The sequence below is a fragment of the Castor canadensis genome, chromosome 6 (assembly GCF_047511655.1).
Source record: "Castor canadensis chromosome 6, mCasCan1.hap1v2, whole genome shotgun sequence".
Lineage (NCBI taxonomy): Eukaryota > Metazoa > Chordata > Mammalia > Rodentia > Castoridae > Castor > Castor canadensis.
The window spans coordinates 34,740,139-34,762,173 of NC_133391.1; the positions used below are offsets into that span (position 1 = coordinate 34,740,139).

Here is a 22,035-nt window from a genome sequence, read left to right on the forward strand (position 1 = left end):
ATGAAAGCACACAAATGAAGAAACTCTAAAAGAGGTGTGGTTGGTGGAAAAATGTTGGGAACAATGCTCCTGAGCTGAATATTGAACAATGTTGTAGGTATACACCATGACACAGATGTGAGGTCCTAGGGAAATTTCTTAGAAAATATTGGTTTAATATCTTTATGAAAAACTACATATTACCTCCTGGCATGACACTATGAAGAGTAGATGGTTTTGCTTTTGAAGAACAACTAAAGAAAGACAATGTGAGAGGTACCAAGTCCAACAAAGGGGGAAAACAGTCAGTGACAGAAATAATAAGCATGAAGATAAAGTGTCAGAATGTAGCACTTTATACATAGTGAAGGTAAAAATAAAGTGCTTATGAAGGGAATATGAATGGCTCATCTTCACTCTATTTGAACACTAAGCAGAAAGCATCTGACGCTACCTAAGGACAGAACAGCACCAACCTTGAAAAAGTTGTAGATCACATTTAGCTGGTAAAGAAAGAAGGCGAAAACATCATCATGGGAGAAATACGCAGGAAGCTATCATCAATGGTGTTGGCTGATTTTTTATGTAAAAATAATGTGTAAGGCATTAAGCTAGACACTGAAACAATTGGAAAGGAAAGCCAAAGGAACAGTGTTGACAGAAAACGGTAAGAGAAGAAAGGGAGCTTGATCATTTTACAATGAAAGATAAATTGTTCTAAAAATTGTTATGCAATTATAAATTATAAAACAATATTTGTGATTCATTATTAATGGAGGAAAGACAAAATAAATTTACTAAATATAGTATCCATGAAGGATGTGTTAGAACATTTTTGCTTCCATGAGCTTTCACTTTCACTAAATATATGTATGCTAAAAGTTATTTTACACAGTGCTAGGATAAAGACAAATACCATCCAGTCTAAAATTAATGCAATACAGTTTTTTCAACCTGATTTGAAAAGAAATTAAAACATTTTCATGAGTCCCTAAAAAAACTAGGAGCCTAGGTACTATGCCTATTTTCCCTAATGGGAAAAAAAGGGTTCAGGCCCAGGTAGATGCTCAACCCACTGAGTGAAGAACTGACACAGCAACACATTCAGGAATGAAGGGCAAATAGAAGGCAGAGGCCAAGGGAAGAGGCTGCTGGCCATGGTAGAGAAGGATCTGGAGAAATTAAGTCATATCAATGCAGAAATTTCCAAATGAGAAAGATTTGGACCATGGATCTCTGAAGAGTACGTCATTGTGTCTGCCCTCCACAAGTCATTTCTGAAAATATGACAATTCAAGAGGGAATACTTAATGAGAAACCTTAACTATGAACCTGAATGTGTACACATTCTAAGAAAATGCAGACTAGTTCGAGATTGTCGTTATCTGACAGTACAAACCCAAATAATGGTACCATTCTTGGGTCATAAGTTTCTTTCTCTCCACCAAAGAAACATTCTTGGTAGGGATTTTCCATTGTGTCTTGTTTAGGTGCAAGAGTTTGTACTTTTCTTTCTTTCTTTTTTCAGTTATTTTCTCAATAGGCTCATGCAGTTTTCCCAGAGGCCAGTCTCTCCTACCTAAGCCTCCTCCTACCTAAGCCTCTCGCATACCTGGGATAACAGGCGTACCCTGTCATGTTTGGCTTATTAGTTAAGATGAGGTCTCCATAACTTTTTGCCTCAGATGTCCTCAACCTTTGTTCCTTCTGATCTCCGCCTCCAGAGTAGCTGAGATTACAGGTGTGCACCACCACAACAGACTCACTTTTTTTCTTGTTTTTTATGCACATTAAACAGTTAAATTAAAACAGTGGGTTTTAATACCCAAATATGCCAAGAATCTACTAATGCTGACATTGTTTGGCTTCTGGGCATTAGGTACTCAAATGATTCTCACTACAGCCAGATGATACCGGCCTGAAAGGTAGTCCTTTATCTTTCTTCCCTCTTAGGTGAAAGTTCTAGTCTTGCTTTAGAAGTGCTCTGTTACTAACCCAACCCAATAAAATATACATCATTTTCCCTTCCAGATCTACCTACTCTAGGTCATGCTTTCTCCAGGATTTTACAGTTTCTACTTTTGACATGGTTGTTATCCATATAGAAAAATGAGTGGCTCCATTACTTGTTTCCATGCAATTGTCTTAATATTTCAATGTTAGCAAAAAAAAAAAAAAAACCTCAAATTTAGCTATGTGATGCACATACATCACATTGTATGAAACAGTCTTGAAACGTACACTTTTTTCTTCCATTGTAATGATTGTAGCTTTTTTTATGACTTATGATGAGAAAAGTGATACAAAAATTTATGAAGAGTCGCCCACTGAGACTGCACGAAAATATTTTCCTGAAACCTGGATCTGGGACTTGGTATTGGTGAAGTAAGTAATTTCCATTTGTCTGATTTACACTGAGTGGGAAAACAATGCTTCATTATTTTCAATTATTTATTGAATTATTTTCTTCATGGGATATGGTTACCTTATAAAACTTTGTTCCATTTATATCTACCTATCAATTAGAATCATATTTGTATTCCTGAAACTCTAGAAATTGACCAGAATAAGTAACTATAATCTAGCTTTCTAATATTTAACACCATTCAGGGGTACTGTATTGAGTGGTAAATTTGAGTCAGTTCCACATGAAATGAACCACTTGTAGAATTAAATCTTATAAAATTGCCAGATGGTATTTAAGAGAGGAAAGTTAAGTGATAATTTCAAATTCAGATTCAGATTTGTAATGATGGTGCAGACATTGAGGGGCTATGGGAGGGCATGACCAAAGTTGCAAGACTACAACTGTTGAAAGACCTTTTATTTTTCCATGTTGATCACTGTTCGTTTTCTGAAACTTTTTAGGGGACTCAAAAGTATGACATTAGGTCACACTCATCAGTTACCATCATCTTAGAAATAACCAGTTCACATGCTTACCTTCTGTCCTTCACCTCGCCATCCCCCAGCTCATCAGGTGTGACTGAAGTGGGAGTAACTGTCCCTGACACCATCACTGAGTGGAAGGCAGGGGCTTTCTGCCTGTCCAATGACACTGGACTTGGTTTCTCTCCCACTGTCTCCTTCCAAGCCTTCCAGCCCTTCTTTGTGGAGCTCACAATGCCCTACTCTGTGATCCATGGAGAGGCCTTCACCCTCAAGGCCACTGTGTCGAACTACCTTCCCGAATGCATCCGGGTAAGGACCTTTCCAAATTCAGCATGACCAGAGGGGAAGAGGGAAATTACTATGTGTGAATCAAAACTGATCATTAAATTTAAAATTTCGAAAATCAAAAGAAGGCCCGGCACCAGTGACTTACACTTGTAATCCTAGCTACTCGGGAAGTGGCTATTGGGAGGATCATGATTTGAGTCCAACTTGAACAAAAAAAGTTCACAAGACCCCCTCTCAGTCAATAAAAGCAGGGCATGGTGGCATGTACTTGTCATTCCATCTACATGGGAAACAAATAAGAGGGTTACAGTCCAGGCCAGTATGGACATAAAGCAACGATTTGAAAAATAACTAAAACAACAAGGCCTGGGGGGGGTGTGGCTCAAGTGGTAGAACACCTGTCTAGCAAGTGCAAGACCCTGGGTTCAAACCTCAGTACTCAAAAAATAAATCCAGTGGAAAATGAAAGGGAGTGAAAGATTGCATTTGACCCATCAACACCTCTTCCAGATCTCAAAGCAATTCCCTTGCTCTGGCTACATATGTGCAGTAATGTCTCACTTAAAATAGGGATATGTTCTGAAATGTGTTTAGGTGGTTTCATCACTGTTTACTCACCACCAAATGTACCTGCACAAACCTGGATGATATAGGTCAATTTCTCCACACAGCCTCTTGAAGCACTCACTCAGCATGGTGTTCTACAGTTTTACACTGGTATTTTGTTATAAATAATACTTTTAAGAAGTGATTAAAAATATAGTATAGTACATATATAAACCAGTCATTTACAGTATTTGCCAAGTATCATGTACCACAGTCACTGCATTGCTATACTTCTATATAACCTACAACACAGTAGATTTGTTCCCACCAGCATCACCACAAACACTGAACAATGCCTTGACTATAACTGCAATGACCACAATGCCCATAAAGGAGAGGGAATTTTCAGTTCTGTTAGATACTTACAAGAACACCATTGTTCATCCAGCTTGTCCTTGACCTAAATACTCTCATACTGCTCATGACTGTTTTACTACACCAATAAAAATCAAGTCCTAGTTAAAAGGGACACTTAAGTAGCTTTTTCTTCCAAAAATACATATGACACTGCTTGTGAAGTCATAACTTAAAACTCTAGTCCTTAGCATTTTTCATTTTCAAAGTTTACAAATGTATCTTTACTTTCCTCTGCCTACAAATATATTTAATTATAACCTAGTCTAGAAGCATAAAAATCAGTGCTACAAATTACTGTGGCATTTTCATTGCTCCTGTCCCCTATTGTTCATCATATTCAACTGCATGTAGCATAGTCTTTCTTTGTGATCATGTTAGTATAAGTAACCAAAAACACCTGAAGTGCAGAGGCCACTTATAAAGTCTGCAATGTACATTTTCTGCTTAATGAATTGATGAGCCCCTAGATAAAAATGGAGGAAGGAATTCCATCCTGACTATAGTCGTAGAATAAACTAGAAGAATTCTCATGAACCTATGCTCATGGATAAATTTCCTCAGGACAACATTCCCGTGTTGCCTTTCCCTATCACCCATAACCGGGGAACCAAAATGTTACAAATGAATATATTTTTATCTCTATATCTATAAGACATATATATATATATGTGTATATTTGAACTCTATATGAAGTTTATTTTCTATATGAAGTATATGCAAGTCCTTTATATAAATACTGTCAGCTTGCATGTCATTTTCAACCCCATACTTTCCAAAAGAACTCCTACTCATCTTCTTTTAACATGCTAAATTCATTCTCAGCTCTTTCACTTGCCCCATCCCCTTCTTGCCCTTCTAAAATCACATCCCTCATAAATCTCTGTCCCATGGGGAACTATAGGTGAGTGTGCAGCTGGAAGCCTCTTCTGATTTTGTGGCCATCCCAGTTGTGAAACACCAAGATTCTTACTGCCTCTGTGCAAATGGGCGGCAAACTGTGTCCTGGTTGGTAACACCCAAGTCACTAGGTGAGTAAAAATTCTCTGAGGGACTCTGTCTACTCAAAGGTGATGACTATAGGAAGGTTCCTTAAATTAAGCTGCCCTCTTTGAGCCCCCAAGCAGAAGATTCCAGTCAATTCTGCTTCTGATCCTATACTTACCAGCTTCTTAGATAAGGGGCAAGAGCTCAAACTTCTCATAGAATTTAGGTTAACTTTTAGATCTTGGGACTGTAGAGGATATCAAGAACCAGGCACATCCAAGCTCAGATCTAAGGGCCCTTTGTTTCAGGAAACGTGAATGTCTCTGTGAGTGCAGAAACACAGCAGTCCTCAAAGCTTTGTGGTACTGTCTTGGCTACAGTTCCTGAAATTGGAAAGAAAGACACCATTGTCAAGCTCCTAATAGTTGAGGTGAGTATGTTTGTCTTACTTGATAGAAAGTGGAATGATGGTGACTGTCTTTGGGTAACAAAGAATTATAAAAATAATACATGATCTCAGTATATTTCATGACATCTCACAAGTACATGCAGCAAGTACATGCCTCCAAACACAAGTGGTTTTTTTTTCCCCTTAATTTTGTTTCAACTATTTTCTTATTTGTTAAAAGTTGGACTAGGTATGCTCTGTACCAATTTTTTTTCCTTGAGATACACCTCTTTCCTCTGTTCCCATCGTGTTTTCTTTTCTCCTTTCTCTCTTAATTATTCTTCCTCATTCCTTTCTCTTTTAACCGGGCTCCCTGAGATTTCACACTTTCATGCCTTTACCGTAATGGAAAGCAGGCATTATCTAAAATAAGCTCTATACCTCATAAGTAATGAGCCAGTGGATACCCTCTCAAAACTTCCGTTACTGTTTTTACTTGGATACACACTCTACCTCTTCTCATCTCTTAATTTTCCCTCTTTTTCATCCAAGCCTGAAGGAATTAAGGAAGAATACACCTTCAACTCTTTACTCTGTGCTTCAGGTAAGAGTTATTTGAAACAGCAATAAAAATATTTTAAATTTCAATGTATTTTTTCCCACATAGATTAACTAATTTGATGTTTTGCAATATCCTTATTAGGAAACCAGGACACTGTGTGCCTTATGTCCATTAAACAAATAGGGAAACTTATTCTCATAGAATATCACAATCCTTAGTCAAGACACTGCCTAGGACATCTTAGTTGTTCATCTTCAGCTCTTTTCTTTAGAAAACAGGAACCTCTTCATCTAGACACATAAAGACTAAAAGAGGAAATTGCCCAGGAATAGTAAGGCAAAAGTCAGAATCAAAATTTCCCTAAACCAATGGGAACAATGTACAGAATATATGTTGAAAGGACTTATGCTATTATCTTAGCACTTATACAAAAACTAAGGATTTTTATGGATGAAGACATGACACAAAAAACTATACCAAATCATGAATCTATACTTACCGTAGTATTTTTCTCAAATTTTTGCAATATGACTTACTTTTTTTGCCAATGTATACATAATCTGAAACTAACTTTGGAAAAGAGTCTATAGAAATGTATCATCAAATGAAAATCTTCAGATATTCCACTAGGTGAAAAGTTAAGAAAAGCAGAGATTTCTTTCTACTCTTGTTCTTGACTCTATTCCCAGTGCCTAGAACAGTGACAGGCAAAAACTAATTGCTCAAAACTTATTTGTTTTCAGAATGAATAATTGTGAATTAAATTTTAATTGAATTTTGAAATAAACTCATGATATAAAATACATCGCAATAAGAAAACTAACAAAGCAGACATGAGATAAAGCAGATGACTTTGCCAAATATGACAAAATAACATCACAGCCACATGTAGTACATTTAAGAACTTTACTTTATAACTACTGAAAATCTTATAATTTTGTGTGAAAGGTAGAAATTGTAAAGGGAATCACTGATAATTAATGAGATTTATTTCTGAAATACCCAAGAATAGAATAATAAAAGGCATACCTTTACCATTGGTTAATTCCAGTTCTCTTAATCTTTCATCATTACAAACTAATCTACCTATCACTCATCTCACATATACACCCATCGTAAGGACTTCCATGATATGTAAGATCCTGGAGTAGCTACTCAACTAACAAGATCACAATAGTAAAAGTACCCTGGGAGACAAAGGTCTGCATTTGACTTATCTATTTACTTATTCTGAAATGTTGGCTGTCTATTCACACATAAGCCAAAACTAGGAGCAATAAATGTAATGTCTTCATAGGACTGTAAAATATTTTAAGAAGGTTTCAATAGAAGTAAACACAGGTCACAGAAAACTCAGAGCTTTCTTTGGATAGTTCCTCTGCTATTCACTATAATGGGGAATAAAAGATGAAGAGATGTAGCTTGGCGAGCCACGCAATCCCAAGAAATGGGAATTTAAAATGTTAAAATCAAAATTGTTTCCTAAGGTGGTAGCAGATCAGTTTAAGATGCGTTTCTAAAATGACTGGTCTTAGAACTTTTTAGAAATACAGACATCATGGATAATCATCTATATATTTGATTTGTTCTTGTATCAAGATGCTGGATTTTCTGAAAAATTGCCCTTGAAGCTTCCACCAAAAGTAGTGAAAGATTCAGCCAGAGCCTATTTCTCTGTTTTGGGTGAGTCATTCAGCCCCTGGGGGACTTGGGACACAGCTACTATCACTCTCCCTTAAAACACACACATTTATATTTGTTTCTGAATGCAGCTTTTTAACTATACTTGAGTGTTTTAGCTTCTCGTATCTCTACTTCTTCAGTATCTTCTGGTTTCCTAGCACATCTGACCTTCTACTCAAGTTAAAATGCCTTCACATGAGCTATCTTTTAGAAGTAATTCTACATATAAATGTCATTTGTTCTTGAAGATAATGACTGTTCTGATGTCTCATCTCTCATTTCCAGGAGACATATTAGGTTCAGCCATACAAAATATACAAAATCTTCTCCAGATGCCCTATGGCTGTGGAGAACAGAACATGGTCCTTTTTGCTCCTAACATCTATGTCCTGAAATATCTGAATGAAACTCAACAGCTGACTCAGGAAGTCAAGTCCAAGGCCATTGAGTATCTCCTTGCTGGTATGTAAACTATAGAAACTTCACTTGGCATTTTAAGTATTTTTCTCCAGAAATAGGCTTAAATGCAATAGAAGAGCAGGGTGCTTTGAGGGCCATGCATGCAGGGAAAGCCAGCAAAAATTAGGAGCCTGTCTGGCTTCTCTGGCATCAACCTGCACCTATGATAATCCTGTCTTTCTCTGATGTATCACTAATACTTTGTGAAATATATGAAAACTTCCATTCAAGGTTACCAGAGAGAGCTGAACTACAAACACCAAGATGGCTCCTACAGTGCTTTTGGAGATGAAGATGGCCTTAATCAAGGCAACACTTGGTAAGAAAATGATGCTAGGAATCTAAATGTGGTACAAATGATACACTGAGTCAAATCTCCCATACAGGCAAAAAAAAAAAAAAACAGAAAGGAAATTTTGTGCCAACCCTTGCACAACTTCTGTTCCTCGTAACAACTCTATGAACACTAGATATTACAAACTTCATTTTTTAGAAATAAAAACCAATACCTAGTACTGATGAGTAAATGTTTCAAGTTGCACAGATAAGTGGCAGAACTGAGACTCTTAAGGTTTATCTGCTTTGACTCCCAAACACATTTTTGCTGTACTGGGATTTGAACTTAGGGCTTCTCCCTTGCTAGTCAGATACTCTACCACTTTGGCCTCAACTCCAGCCCACCTTGCTCTGGTTATTTTGGATATAAGAGTCTTGCTTTTTGCCCATGTCTGCCTAGACTGAGATCTACCTATTTTATGCTTCCCACCATTGCTGGGATGGAAGACACATGCCACCTTGCCAAGCTGTTTTCCATCGAGAAGGAGTGTTGCCATTCCCCACCCCACCCCACCCTGGGATGGCCTACAATTATGATTTTCCTGATCTCAGCCTCTAAAGTAAAGGATTATAATCATGAGCCACCAACACTCAGCCCAAACACATTTTTTTATTCAATTTAGTAAGTTGAACTTTCTTTTTTCTCTCCAAGATTAATCACAAGAATGTGTGTGTGTGTGTGTGTGTATTTTACTAAGTTATTTTCCAACATCCAGAAATGATAGAAATTAAGACTGGAAAATCTATCATCACTCTTCACATGACCTTGCATACATAGCATGGTTTTTCTGAAATAAAATACATAGGCAAACAATAGATAATAAATGAAAACAAGATAGGTGGATGCAGCAAGAAGGAAGCTGAGGGAATGGGGGAAACATTGAAAAGTGGTTTGTCCTTAGAGCAAGGAGTTTCTAAATAAAAGATTTTTCTCACCTACAAAAGAAAAATCAGTGAAGGGAGGAACCTTACCATGGAAGTACAAATGTCTTAGCCAATGACCTGAGCAAATATGGTATAGCCAAAAGTCATGAATCAATGAGAAAGTAAACCAGGAAGGACATGAAACCAGTTGGTGTTGGATTAATCATAGGGAGGGACCAAAGAAACAGAACATTGCCTTGGAGTAGCAAAGAGAAACTCCCCTGCTGTCCACTATTATCACCCCTTATCCTGACTCACGAGTTTTGAAAGAGTCCCCATGATTCCTATGCATGTGAATGATGCATGTGAATAATGCTACAGTAAAGCAAATGCATTCATCACCCCACTCTTTCTCTCCATCAGGCTTACAGCCTTTGTGCTCAAGTCTTTTGCCCAAGCTCGAGCCTTCATCTTCATCGATGAAACACACATTGCACAAGCACTCAACTGGCTATCTGAGAAGCAAAAGGACAATGGCTGTTTCACAAGTTCTGGATCACTGTTCAACAATGCCATGAAGGTAATCCCTTTCCTGAGCTAGTTATGAATACAATGACTGATTCATGACAAATTTTCCAAAGATGGAAATACATAAAAAAGAAGGTAAGAGAAAGTCCCAAAGGAAAGGACTGGAGTGAAGAGAGGCAATAGGTAGGAGACTAAACTCACATATTACTGAGGAGAAAGAAATGGACTCTGGGGTGGGAATGTGCTGTGAACAGTGGAGATGTAGATGAGAACTTCCCAGGATCCATGGAGCAGAAGGGAGTGGCCATGAGAGAAGAAGACCCCTTGAAAGGGCTTCCTGAAGTGGAATTAATCTCTTTCTCTCTTGCATTCACAGGGAGGAGTAGAAGATGAAGTGACCCTCTCTGCCTATGTTGCCATTGCCCTTCTGGAGATTCCACTCCCTGTCACTGTAGGTGTCATGTTTCTTGTCCAGTTTCTCAGACTGCTATGAAACCTATTGACCTGTGGCCAAACCACTCCTCTAAAAGTCAAAGGACAGCTTCTCCTTCGCACGATGTTATATAGTTATCAAATCCCAGCAATGAGAATCTTCAATAAAACAACAGATTATGCTTCAAAACGAATCCCAAACTTGGCATCTAGTCCTGCCTCACTTATATTTTTAATAGAAAATAATTTTTAAAGGAGTAGTTTCTAAAAAGATGGTCAGAGAGTGGATGGGCAGATGAAAGGATGGATAGATAGAAATATACATGGATACATATAGATATATACATAGATACATACATATATAGATACATAGATAGACATGGATAGATACAGAGAGAGATGATAGATAATAGATAAATGATGGATAGATAGATAAATAGATGATAGATAGATAGATAGATAGATAGATAGATATAGATAGACACCTTTGAAAGGCACTGGTACAACCTATCCTCTAGTTCATATGTTTATTACAGGACCTGATAGGGCCCCCTTTCACAGAGCTCAGGGTACCCTTGTTCTCCCTTTACAGCATCCTGTTGTGCACAAAGCCCTAATCTGCCTGGAGTCAGCCTGGGAGACAATACAGAATGGAGACCATGGCAGCCATGCCTACACCAAGGCCCTGTTGGCCTATGTGTTTGCCCTGGCAGGGAACAAAGACAAAAAGAATGAAATACTGAAATCACTTGATAAGGAAGCTGTGAAAGAAGGTGAGAATGTATGTGTTTCTACTGGATAGAAACAGGAGAGAATATTTAATTCCTGAAAATAACCTTTCCTTTTGGGCTACCACCTTAGGAAATGCAAGACTTCTATGCAAAATAACTGGTTAGGATATTGATGCTCTATTTATACCAAAGCATTCCTTTTTTTTTTTTTTACTTTTTTTTAATGGTACTGGAGTTTGAACTCAGGGCTTTATGCCTGCTAGGTAGGCATTCTACCACTTGAGCCACACCTCAGTCCTTTTAACTTTTTAGTTATTTTTTAAATAAGGTCACATATTTTGCATGGACCGTCCTAGACTGCAATCTCTTATAAATGCTTCCTGCATACCTGAGATGATGGGTACACTTGACCACTCCCAGCTTTTTATTGATTGCAATAGTTGTGAAGTTTTGCCCAGATTAGCCTTGAATTGACATCCAGATCTCTGCCTCTTGAATAGCTAAAATTATAAGAATGAGATACCATGCCTGGTTTTGCTTTAGTTATTTTTCAGATAGGGTCCCACATTTTTGCCCAGAACTAGCAATAAAGGAAATGCAAATTAAAACCATGCTAAGATTCCACCTCACCCCTGTTAGAATAGCCATCATCAGCAACACCACCAACAACAGGTGTTGGCGAGGATGCGGGGAAAAAGGAACCCTCTTACACTGTTGGTGGGAATGTAGACTAGTACAACCACTCTGGAAAAAAATTTGGAGGCTACTTAAAAAGCTGGACATCGATCTACCATTTGATCCAGCAATACCACTCTTGGGGATATACCCAAAAGACTGCTACTCCAGAGGCACCTGCACATCCATGTTTATTGCGGCACTATTCACAATAGCCAAGTTATGGAAACAGCCAAGATGCCCCAGCACTGACAAATGGATTAAGAAAATGTGGTATCTATACACAATGGAATTTTATGCAGCCATGAAGAAGAACGAAATGTTATCATTCGCTGGTAAATGGATGGAATTGGAGAACATCATTGTGAGTGAGGTTAGCCTGGCTCAAAAAACCAAAAATCGTATGTTCTCCCTCATATGTGGACATTAGATCAAGGGCAAACACAACAAGGGGATTGGACTATGAGCACATGATAAAAGCGAGAGCACACAAGGGAGGGATGAGGATAGGTAAGACGCCTAAAAAACTAGCTAGCATTTGTTGCCCTTAATGCAGAGAAACTAAAGCAGATACCTTAAAGCAACTGAGGCCAATAGGGAAAGGGGACCAGGAACTAGAGAAAAGGTTAGATCAAAAAGAATTAACCTAGAAGGTAACACCCACGCACAGGAAATCAATGTGAGTCAATGCCCTGTATAGCTATCCTTATCTCAACCAGCAAAAACCCTTGTTCCTTCCTATTATTGCTTGTACTCTCTCTACAACAAAATTAGAAATAAGGGCAAAATAGTTTCTGCTGGGTATTGAGGGGGGGGAGCGGGAGGGGGTGGAGTGGGTGGTAAGGGAGGGGGTGGGGGCAGGGGGGAGAAATGAACCAAGCCTTGTATGCACACATGAATAATAAAAGAAAAATGAAAAAAAAAAAAAGAATGAGATACCATGCCTGGTTTTGCTTTAGTTATTTTTCAGATAGGGTCCCACATTTTTGCCCAGAACCGCTGGACCACAATCCTCCCACCTAGCTAGGAGTACAACTTTGCATTACCATGCCTGTGTTCAGGTGGGTCTCAGTAACTTTTTGCCCAGACTGGCCTCAAACCATAATCCTCCTCTCATGAGTAGTTAGCCACATGCCTGAATCCCAAGTCTTCCTTAAATATTTTGTTATGTAGAGAAAAAAAAATCGCCAAAGGTAATGTAACAGAACAACTCAAGCATTTCAATCTCCCTTTACAAAGAGAAAAGTTGACATATGTACTTTTCTTTATCATACATATATGTATATCAGAATTCATAAAAGCTACCAAAATCCATAGGAAAGGAACTGTCATCTATAATAGCTTTCAGGGTTAAGGATATAGCTTAGTGGTAAAGCATGTCCCTGGACTTAATGCTCAGGAGAAGGAAGGGAGGGAGGGAGAGAGGAAGGGAAGGAGAGAAGGAAGGAGGGAAACAGGGAAGAAGAAAGGAAAAAAGGAAGGAAAGAAGAGAAAGAGGGAGAGGGAGGAGGGAAAAAAGAAAGCTCCCAGTTTAACTATTTCAATTACAACTATGAAATTAGTCAGAAGCTTTTGTATTTCAGTTCAACTAATCACTGATGAAGTAACTTTAGATTGGGTCTGAGGCAGTGAGGGAATCATGGCTGCCATTTTTTCTTAACCAACTCTACCAAAGCAGTATTTGAGAAAACAGTTCAGTTGTTCTTACAAATGCCTATCTTCACTATGCTTAGTACTATTTTTCATGATTTCCTTTAGCCATGCTATACCATATCAAGTTCAATTTTTTACTCTAGGTTACTAGAGCTAGGAGTATTATAATTGAAATTAAAAATCCTACACAAATTTTGCTATATTTCTTCCTAACTATAGACATATAGTCCCATGGTGAATACTCACAGTTATTCTTTCTTTATTCTTATCTTTAAGACAACTCAGTCCATTGGGAAAGGCCTCAGAAACCCAGTACACCAGTGGGTCTCTTGTACCAACCTCCAGCTCGCTCTGCTGAGGTGGAGATGACAGCCTATGTGCTCCTCTCTCACCTCACCGCCCAACCAGCTCCAACCCCAGAAGACCTGACATCTGCAGCACACATTGTGAAGTGGATCACAAAGCAACAGAATTCCCATGGCGGTTTCTCCTCCACACAGGTGAGTGATTCCCTCAGGGGCATCCTTGCCTTAGAGTTGGGATAGAGGTAGTAGATATGAACTAGAGACAAATGAGTAATCACAAGAGAAATGGTCAGGAGATGAAGAGTATAGAAAATTAAGAACAGGTATTTTGAATCTATAGGAAATAAGAAAAAGAGCTTCAAACATTCCCCCAAAACAAACTCTCCCATTCCCTGTGGAAGGAATGGGACCATTTTACTAAATCATGGTGGCATCATCCCTCCAACCTGGAGCCAAACGTTGACTTACCACCAATGGCAAAACTTCTGGAATGTCTAGAATCCTGCAAGTAATTCCTTAAACTGAACAAGCACAGTGGTTTGTCTAAGAAGTGTCATACAAAGCACCCTCACACCTATTTTCCTTCCTCTCCTGTCAGATTCTCCCAATCTTCTTTGTGAATACATCCTCCTTGAGTTTTCACAAAGTAGCAGGAACTCTCCACCTCCCAATACTTGGTATCAATCAGAAATGCAAACTACTCAACTTATCATACAGCTAATATAACTCTTATCAGGTTATTTCCAAAAAAAAAAAAAGCACATACCTAACATAATACCTATACTTTCTACACTTAGTAGTCTGAGCATTCATAGGAGAATGTATCTTCAGAGAAGTTTGATCAAATGGTAGAGTCTGCTAAAGAAGGAATGAAAATTCAGGGAGAGAAACCTCCAATTATACTTGCCACTCTACTTTGCAATTCAATTCTCTGACTCTTCTCTTTGAAATGAACACTCCTCATTGTGATATTGAAACTTCCTTTGCATGTTTCTTTTCTCTTATTTGAGTCCCATTGTCTACATGAGAGTATCAAGGACAATTTATATGAAAAATAAAAAGAAACTCTAGAGGGAGAGATCTTCTGGGGCAGGAAGTGCAGATCAGAGTGCAGTATGATCAATATTCTGTGACTGCCTGGAAGGTACATCAAATGCAGAAGAGAGTTTAGTGATGACAGATAGCAATGTAATTTGGTCCACAGATGGTGGACATTATTATGACTGTTACAGGCACAGACAAGCAAATATAAGGAAGTGAACAAGATTCATGTTTACATTTTCTACTTGCTATGAAAGAATTTGCTTGTTGATGGCAACTTTATAGCAAAATTATATGAACATTTTGATTCTCAGATATTTTTTAAATAAGTCTTGGGATTAAAGGGCAGAGTTCAAATGATGGGAGAGAAAACCTCATGGCACCTTTGTAATAGCAAAAATGAATTTTGGCCCATCCCCTACAACTTGCCACTACCCTGAACTTACACATTCATCTCTATTCCAGGACACCGTGGTAGCTCTTCATGCTTTGTCCAGATACGGAGCAGCTACTTTTGCCAAATCTGGGAAAGCTTCTTTGGTGACCATCCAGTCTTCAGGGACATTTTCCACAAAATTCCAAGTGGACAACAGTAATCGCCTTTTACTACAGCAGGTCACATTACCAGACCTTCCTGGGGACTATGACATAAATGTGTCAGGGGAAGGATGTATGTATACCCAGGTAAGATTCTTGAGGAAAGTTGGAGAGATGCAACTGAAAGCATCCCTACACAAATAATGTACAAATTGGGAGAAAAGAAATAGCAACAGATTGAGGGATCCTGTGGATTGGAGGTAAATTATTTCTATTGATTAATTTAACAGACAGCTCTGAAATACAATGTCCTCTTGGAGAAGAAACAATCTGCATTCACTCTGCAAGTACAGACAGTACCTCAAACTTGTGATGGACTCAAAGCCCACAAAAGCTTCCAGATCTCACTAGAAGTCAGGTAAGAATATCTGTCTTTTTTACCTAAGTATTAAAATATTACTTACCTAGAAGTCTTCAGTAAATAGATTCAAGCATATTTAAAGTAAGACTTTTCATTAAGTTTTTGCTTTGTCTAAAAAAATTGTCTTTACCAATGAGACAATGAAGGATTTGTAGAGTTGTAAGTCCCAATTAGTCTGCTTCTGGTATTCTTTTACTACCCACCATCATAATTGAAGAATAAATTACTCTTTTCAATAATACTATCACTCCTCTTTAACTCTAAAGGAAATTCTTCTGGTCAAAAATACTGTTTTTCTGGAGAAAAAAGAACCAGCATTCAAGGACTGAAAATCATTGGTATACACTTGTGTAGAAAGCACAAGGCCCTGAGTTGGATCCCCAGCATCGCAAGCAACAACAACAATAAAGTGTTCAGAAATGTTCTTCAAATGTTTTACATAGAATACCACCTGTGCCTGTTTATAAGTACAAAATCTGATGGATTTGGAGTGAAACAAGAAAATAATGCTCAAAACTTGATCCATCATCAATAGACAAATAAGTTAAATGTGTTTCATAAAAGCAAGATAGGAAAGATAGCTACATGTAATGTAAATATAGATATGGTCTCTTACATAAAGGAGTCTTATGGTCTATTTCTGAAGATAATCTTGCATGAAGAAAGAGATCATTAATCCAAAACACACTTTTTAGGTGATTGTGTTATACAGTTTTTAGAACCTTTCACAGTGGCAATAAAAGCTACATATAAGGAATGGAAAGGTCAGTAGAATAAGGCAGGAGTTAACAAAATTACTTAAAGATGTCACATCTTATGATGTACCTCAACAGGAAAGATTCAAAATATTGATATGACACTATCCACGAATATCCACATTCAATGGGTACATCTATTCTGTTAACGAAAAGAGGACTGTTTCTTTCCTTTCCTGTATCTGTAGTTACACAGGGAGCCGTCCAGTCTCCAACATGGTGATTGTGGATGTAAAGATGGTATCTGGTTTCATTCCGCTGAAAACAACAGTGAAACTGGTAAGTATGTGCTAGATATTTGGATTTTCTGAATCCTCAGCTCAAGACCTAAAACAGCATTCTAACAATGGCAACCTGTGTCAAAGCAACATTGGTCCTAATCTAACAAAACTGAATGTCTGTGGCACCAAAGATGACTAGTAGCATTGTGCTAGATATAATTACAAGAAATATAAGAAAGGAACCGAGGATGGTGTCTCACGCATGTAATTCTAGCAATTCGGTAGGCAGAGATCAGGAGGATCGCAGTTTGAAGCCAGCCCAGGCAAATAGTTCCTCTAGACTCTATCTCAAAAGTACCCTTCACAAAAAAGGGCTGTTGGAGTGGCTCAAAGTGTAGACCCTGAGTCCAAGCCCCGGAACCGAAAAAAAAAGAAAAAGAAAGAAATATAAGAAAGGTGTCTGCATTGATGAGCTACATGCTAGTTAAGTGGATTAAAAGTGGGTACCTGATACTGGTAACAAACAATTCAAGGCTGATAAATTCAGTGCCAAAATTGTTGGTAGAGCCTTTTTGTGTGTGTGTGTGTGTGATATTGAGGTTTGAACTGTGTCTCACACTTGCTACCCCTTGAGCCATGCACCAGCTTTCGGTTACAGCTGTTAAAACAGTATAAAAATGAAGAAAAAGCTGAGATCAATAGTAGAGTAGAGAAAGATACTTTCACAGATGATGTCACATAAATATTAAACTTGAGGATACTCCTTTTTTACCTTGAAACAAAAATTTAAAATACCTGTCACTTAGTCATGTGAATATTCAATCTTGCATTTAATGTAGTAGTTCTCACAATTTTCTAAATGTTTTCATTTTTACTGGGCGAGTGTCTTCAAGTTCATTTAAAAGAATTTAACCCCAGTTTACTTTTTTAACTCAAAGCCTCACACTTGCTAAGCAGGTACTCAACCACTTGAGCCACTCTGCCAGCCCTAATCCCAATTTATTTTTTATATCAACTTCAATCCCATAGTTCATTTGTCTCTTTAGAATCCCAACAGCTTCAGTTATTCAGTAACACCAATGATTTCTTTCTTTTCCTCAGCTTACAAGATCAAGCCACATGAGCCGGACAGAAGTGAGCAGCAATAATGTCTTGATTTATCTGGACCAGGTGAGGGTCCTGCCAGCCTTGCTAGATGTACCTAGGTGGAGTCCTTCTTGGTGGGTGTCTTCACCTGGGAAGCATATGGCTTGAGAAGAACAGTCCTAAAGAAAGCATTTGGAAAAGCACATCCCCTCTGTTCTCATTAGATAATACTGCCAGTTCTGTTTCCTCATTACAGGCTTCCCTAGGACTTGGAGTATAGAGGGGTTGGGGGAGGGGATTTAGGATATATTTATGCTAAAATGGAAGTATGAGTATTTCTATACTTAAGGTAAACACTCTTTTCCATAAATAGGATTGTATCATCTAGAAGTCACGTAGAAAATTGTTTATTACAGGTAGCGTTTAATCAAAGATTTTACCAATTTCAAAGAATTAGATTATAGATAAAGTAGACGTCTATCTACTTTAGATAAGACAAATATAATAAGTATGCTATCAGTCTAGATATATTGAGCACTATTAGTTTTGTAACAATATACTACAATTGATTTCATTAGCCATTCCAGAACCCCACTACAGTGTATCTCAGTGTATCTCTGTTTCCTGATCATTTGGAAATATCAATATGGATAGAGTCAGTCTACCATTAAAATGATTTATCTCTCACAATGGAAAGAGCTCTGTATTGGACATTCAAGAGGAATATGGATTACTGGAGTTGTTTTAAAGATTGATAGCTTTCTTACCTACTCTCAGGAGTCCTAACTTTAGTTCCTTTTGTTGCTACTCTAAAATCCATACCCACATGCATGAGCAATTATGTAACACAGTGAATTTGATACTGAATGCTATCTGTTCAATATCAAATTTGTTTCTCAATGAATAAAGATTGAGCCATATTAAAGAAAAAGTGATGTAGCCTCCCTACTTCTGGATTATTATTTTTTCCTTTCTTAGGTTACCAGTCAGACACTGAGTTTTTCCTTCACCGTTCAGCAAGACATCCCTGTACGAAACCTAAAACCTGCTCTTGTGAAAGTCTATGACTACTATGAAACAGGTGAGCAAGAAAGAACTAAGGACCCTAAATAAACTCAATTCTTAGTGAAGAAATTAGGGTGCAACAAGTGTTTTAGTTCCATTTTCAATTTATTCTGTCACCAATGCCTTATTACAGCCTCCTTGTCCTACAAGACTTCTGTAAAACTATGACATGAGGCTAAAGGACCATGCAATATTTTCCAAAGTGCCAAGAATTTTGCAAAGAAATGCTTATAAAGAGTTACCTAAATCTTTATTTTTATTTTTATTTTTTTATTATTCATATGTGCATACAATGCTTGGGTCATTTCTCCCTCCTGCCCCCACCTCCTCCCTTACTACTCACCCCGCCCCCACCCTCTCCCCCCCAACACCCTCGATACCCAGCAGAAACTATTTTGCCCTTAAGTCTAATTTCGTTGAAGAAAGAGTATAAGCAATAATAGGAAGAAACAAGGGTTTTTGCTAGTTGAGATAAGGGTAGCTATACAAGGAGTTAACTCACATTAATTTCCTGTGCATGTGTGTTACCTTCTAGTTTAATTCTTTTTGATCTAATCTTTTCTCTAGTTCCTGGTCCCCTTCTCCTATTGGCCTCAGTTGCTTTTAAGGTATCTACTTTAGTTTCTCTGCGTTGAGGGCAACAAATGCTAGCTAAATTTTTAGGTGTCTTATCTATCTTCATACCTCCCTTCTGTGCACTCGCTTTTATCTTGTGATCAAAGTTCAATCCCCTTGCTGTGTTTGCCCTTGTTCTAATGTCTGCATAAGAGGGAGAACATATGATTTTTGGTCTTTTGGGCCAGGCTTACCTCACTCAGAATGATTTGTCCAATTCCATCCATTTACCAGCAAACGATAACATTTCGTTCTTCTTCATGGCTGCATAAAATTCCATTGTGTATAGATACCACATTTTCTCAATCCATTCATCAGTAGGAGGGAGCTTTAGTTGTTTCCATAATCTGGCTATTGTGAATAGTGCTGCAATAAACATGGGTGTGCAGGTGCCTCTGGAGTAACCTGTGTCACAGTCTTTTGGGTATATCCTCAAGAGTGGTATTGTTGGATCAAATGGTAGATCAATGTTTAGCTTTTTAAGTAGCCTGCAAATTTTTTTCCAGAGTGGTTGTACTAGTTTACATTCCCACCAGCACTGTAAGAGGGTTCCTTTTTCCATGTATCCTCGCCAACACCTGTTGGTGGTGGTGTTGCTAATGATGGCTATTCTAACAGGGGTGAGGTGGAATCTTAGTGTGGTTTTAATTTGCATTTTCTTTATTGCTAGAGATGGTGAGCATTTTTTCATGTGTTTTTTGGCCATTTGAGTTTCTTCTTCTGAGAAAGTTCTGTTTAGTTCACTTGCCCATTTCTTTATTGGTTCATTAGTTTTGGGAGAATTTAGTTTTTTAAGTTCCCTGTATATTCTGGTTATCAGTCCTTTGTCTGATGTGTAGCTGGCAAATATTTTCTCCCACTCTGTGGGTGTTCTCTTCAGTTTAGAGACCATTTCTTTTGATGAACAGAAGCTTTTTAGTTTTATGAAGACCCATTTATCTATGCTATCTCTTAGTTGCTGTGCTGCTGGGGTTCCATTGAGAAAGTTCTTACCTATACCTACTAACTCCAGAGTATTTCCTACTCTTTCCTGTATCAAGTTTAGAGTTCAGGGTCTGATATTAAGATCCTTGACCCATTTTGAGTTAATATTGGTATAGGGTGATATACATGGATCTAGTTTCAGTTTTTTGCAAACTGCTAACCAGTTTTCCCAGCAGTTTTGTTGAAGAGGCTGTTTTTTCTCCATTGTATATTTTTAGTGCCTTTGTCAAAGACAAGTTGGTTATAGTTGTGTGGCTTCATATCTGGGTCCTCTATTCTGTTCCACTGGTCTTCATGTCTGTTTTTGTGCCAGTACCATGCTGTTTTTATTATTATTGCTTTGTAATATAGTTCAAAGTCAGGTATCATGATACCTCCAGCATTGTTCTTTTGACTGAGTATTGCCTTGGCTATTCGTGGCCTCTTGTGTTTCCATATAAATTTAACAGAAGATTTTTCAATCTCTTTAATGAATGTCATTGGAATTTTGAAGGGAATTGCATTAAACATATAGATTACTTTTGGGAGTATAGACATTTTTACTATGTTGATTCTACCAATCCATGAGCATGGGAGATCTCTCCACTTTCTATAGTCCTCCTCAATCTCTTCCTTCAGAAGTTTATAGTTTTCCTGTAGAGGTCGTTCACATCTTTTGTTAGGTTTACACCCAGGTATTTGATTTTTTTTTTGAGGCTATTGTAAATGGAATTGTTTTCATATATTCTTTCTCAGTTTGTTCATTATTAGTGTATAGAAATGCTAATGATTTTTCTATGTTGATTTTATATCCTGCTACCTTGCTATAGCTGTTGATGGTGTCTAGGAGCTTTTGAGTAGAGTTATTTGGATCTTTTATGTATAGGATCATGTCATCTGCAAATAGGGATATTTTGACAGTTTCTTTACCTATTTGTATTCCTTTTATTCCTTCTTCTTGCCTAATTGCTCTGGCTAGGAATTCCAGTACTATGTTGAATAGGAGTGGAGATAGTGGACATCCTTGTCTGGTTCCTGATTTTAGAGGGAATGGTTTCAGTTTTTCTCCATTAAGTATAATGCTGGCTGTAGGTTTGTCATATATAGCTTTTATAATGTTGAGGAACTTTCCTTCTATTCCTAGTTTTCTTAGAGCTTTTATCATGAAATGGTGCTGGATCTTATCAAAGGCTTTTTCTGCATCTATTGAGATAATCAAGCAGTTTTTGTCTTTGCTTTAGTTAATGTGGTTTATTATGTTTGTTGATTTTCATATGTTGAACCACCCCTGCATTCCTGGGATGAAGCCTACTTGGTTGTGGTTAATAATGTTTTTGATGTGTTGTTGAATTCGGTTTGCCATTATTTTATTGAGGATTTTTGCATCAATGTTCATTAAGGAGATTGGCCTATAGTTCTCCTTTTTGGAGGTGTCTTTGCCTGGTTTGGGGATAAAACCCAAAATTATATCAAAATTTTGATATAATACTGGCTTCATAAAATGTGTTAGGCAGTTTTCCTTCCCTTTCTATTTTGTGGAACAGTTTAAGGAGGGTTGATATGAGTTCTTCTTTAAAGGTCTGATAGAATTCAGCAGAGAATCCATCAA

At 37.8% G+C, this 22,035-nt stretch overlaps 1 protein-coding gene across 2 annotated transcripts in view; it reads left to right on the forward strand.

Moving 5' to 3' along the window:
- Positions 1-22,035, forward strand: part of LOC109697725 (alpha-2-macroglobulin-like) — a 66,471-nt gene that overhangs the window by 39,790 nt on the left and 4,646 nt on the right. For both annotated transcript variants that reach the window (XM_074076104.1, XM_074076105.1), the window contains exons 18-34: positions 2,250-2,364; positions 2,952-3,180; positions 5,024-5,150; positions 5,415-5,536; positions 6,047-6,098; positions 7,656-7,739; positions 8,025-8,201; positions 8,430-8,517; positions 9,822-9,978; positions 10,303-10,377; positions 10,951-11,131; positions 13,694-13,917; positions 15,229-15,447; positions 15,591-15,718; positions 16,665-16,755; positions 17,799-17,867; positions 18,762-18,864. In XM_074076104.1, the coding sequence (XP_073932205.1) occupies positions 2,250-2,364; positions 2,952-3,180; positions 5,024-5,150; positions 5,415-5,536; positions 6,047-6,098; positions 7,656-7,739; positions 8,025-8,201; positions 8,430-8,517; positions 9,822-9,978; positions 10,303-10,377; positions 10,951-11,131; positions 13,694-13,917; positions 15,229-15,447; positions 15,591-15,718; positions 16,665-16,755; positions 17,799-17,867; positions 18,762-18,864 (2,241 nt within the window). The remainder of the gene's footprint in view (positions 1-2,249; positions 2,365-2,951; positions 3,181-5,023; positions 5,151-5,414; positions 5,537-6,046; positions 6,099-7,655; positions 7,740-8,024; positions 8,202-8,429; positions 8,518-9,821; positions 9,979-10,302; positions 10,378-10,950; positions 11,132-13,693; positions 13,918-15,228; positions 15,448-15,590; positions 15,719-16,664; positions 16,756-17,798; positions 17,868-18,761; positions 18,865-22,035) is intronic.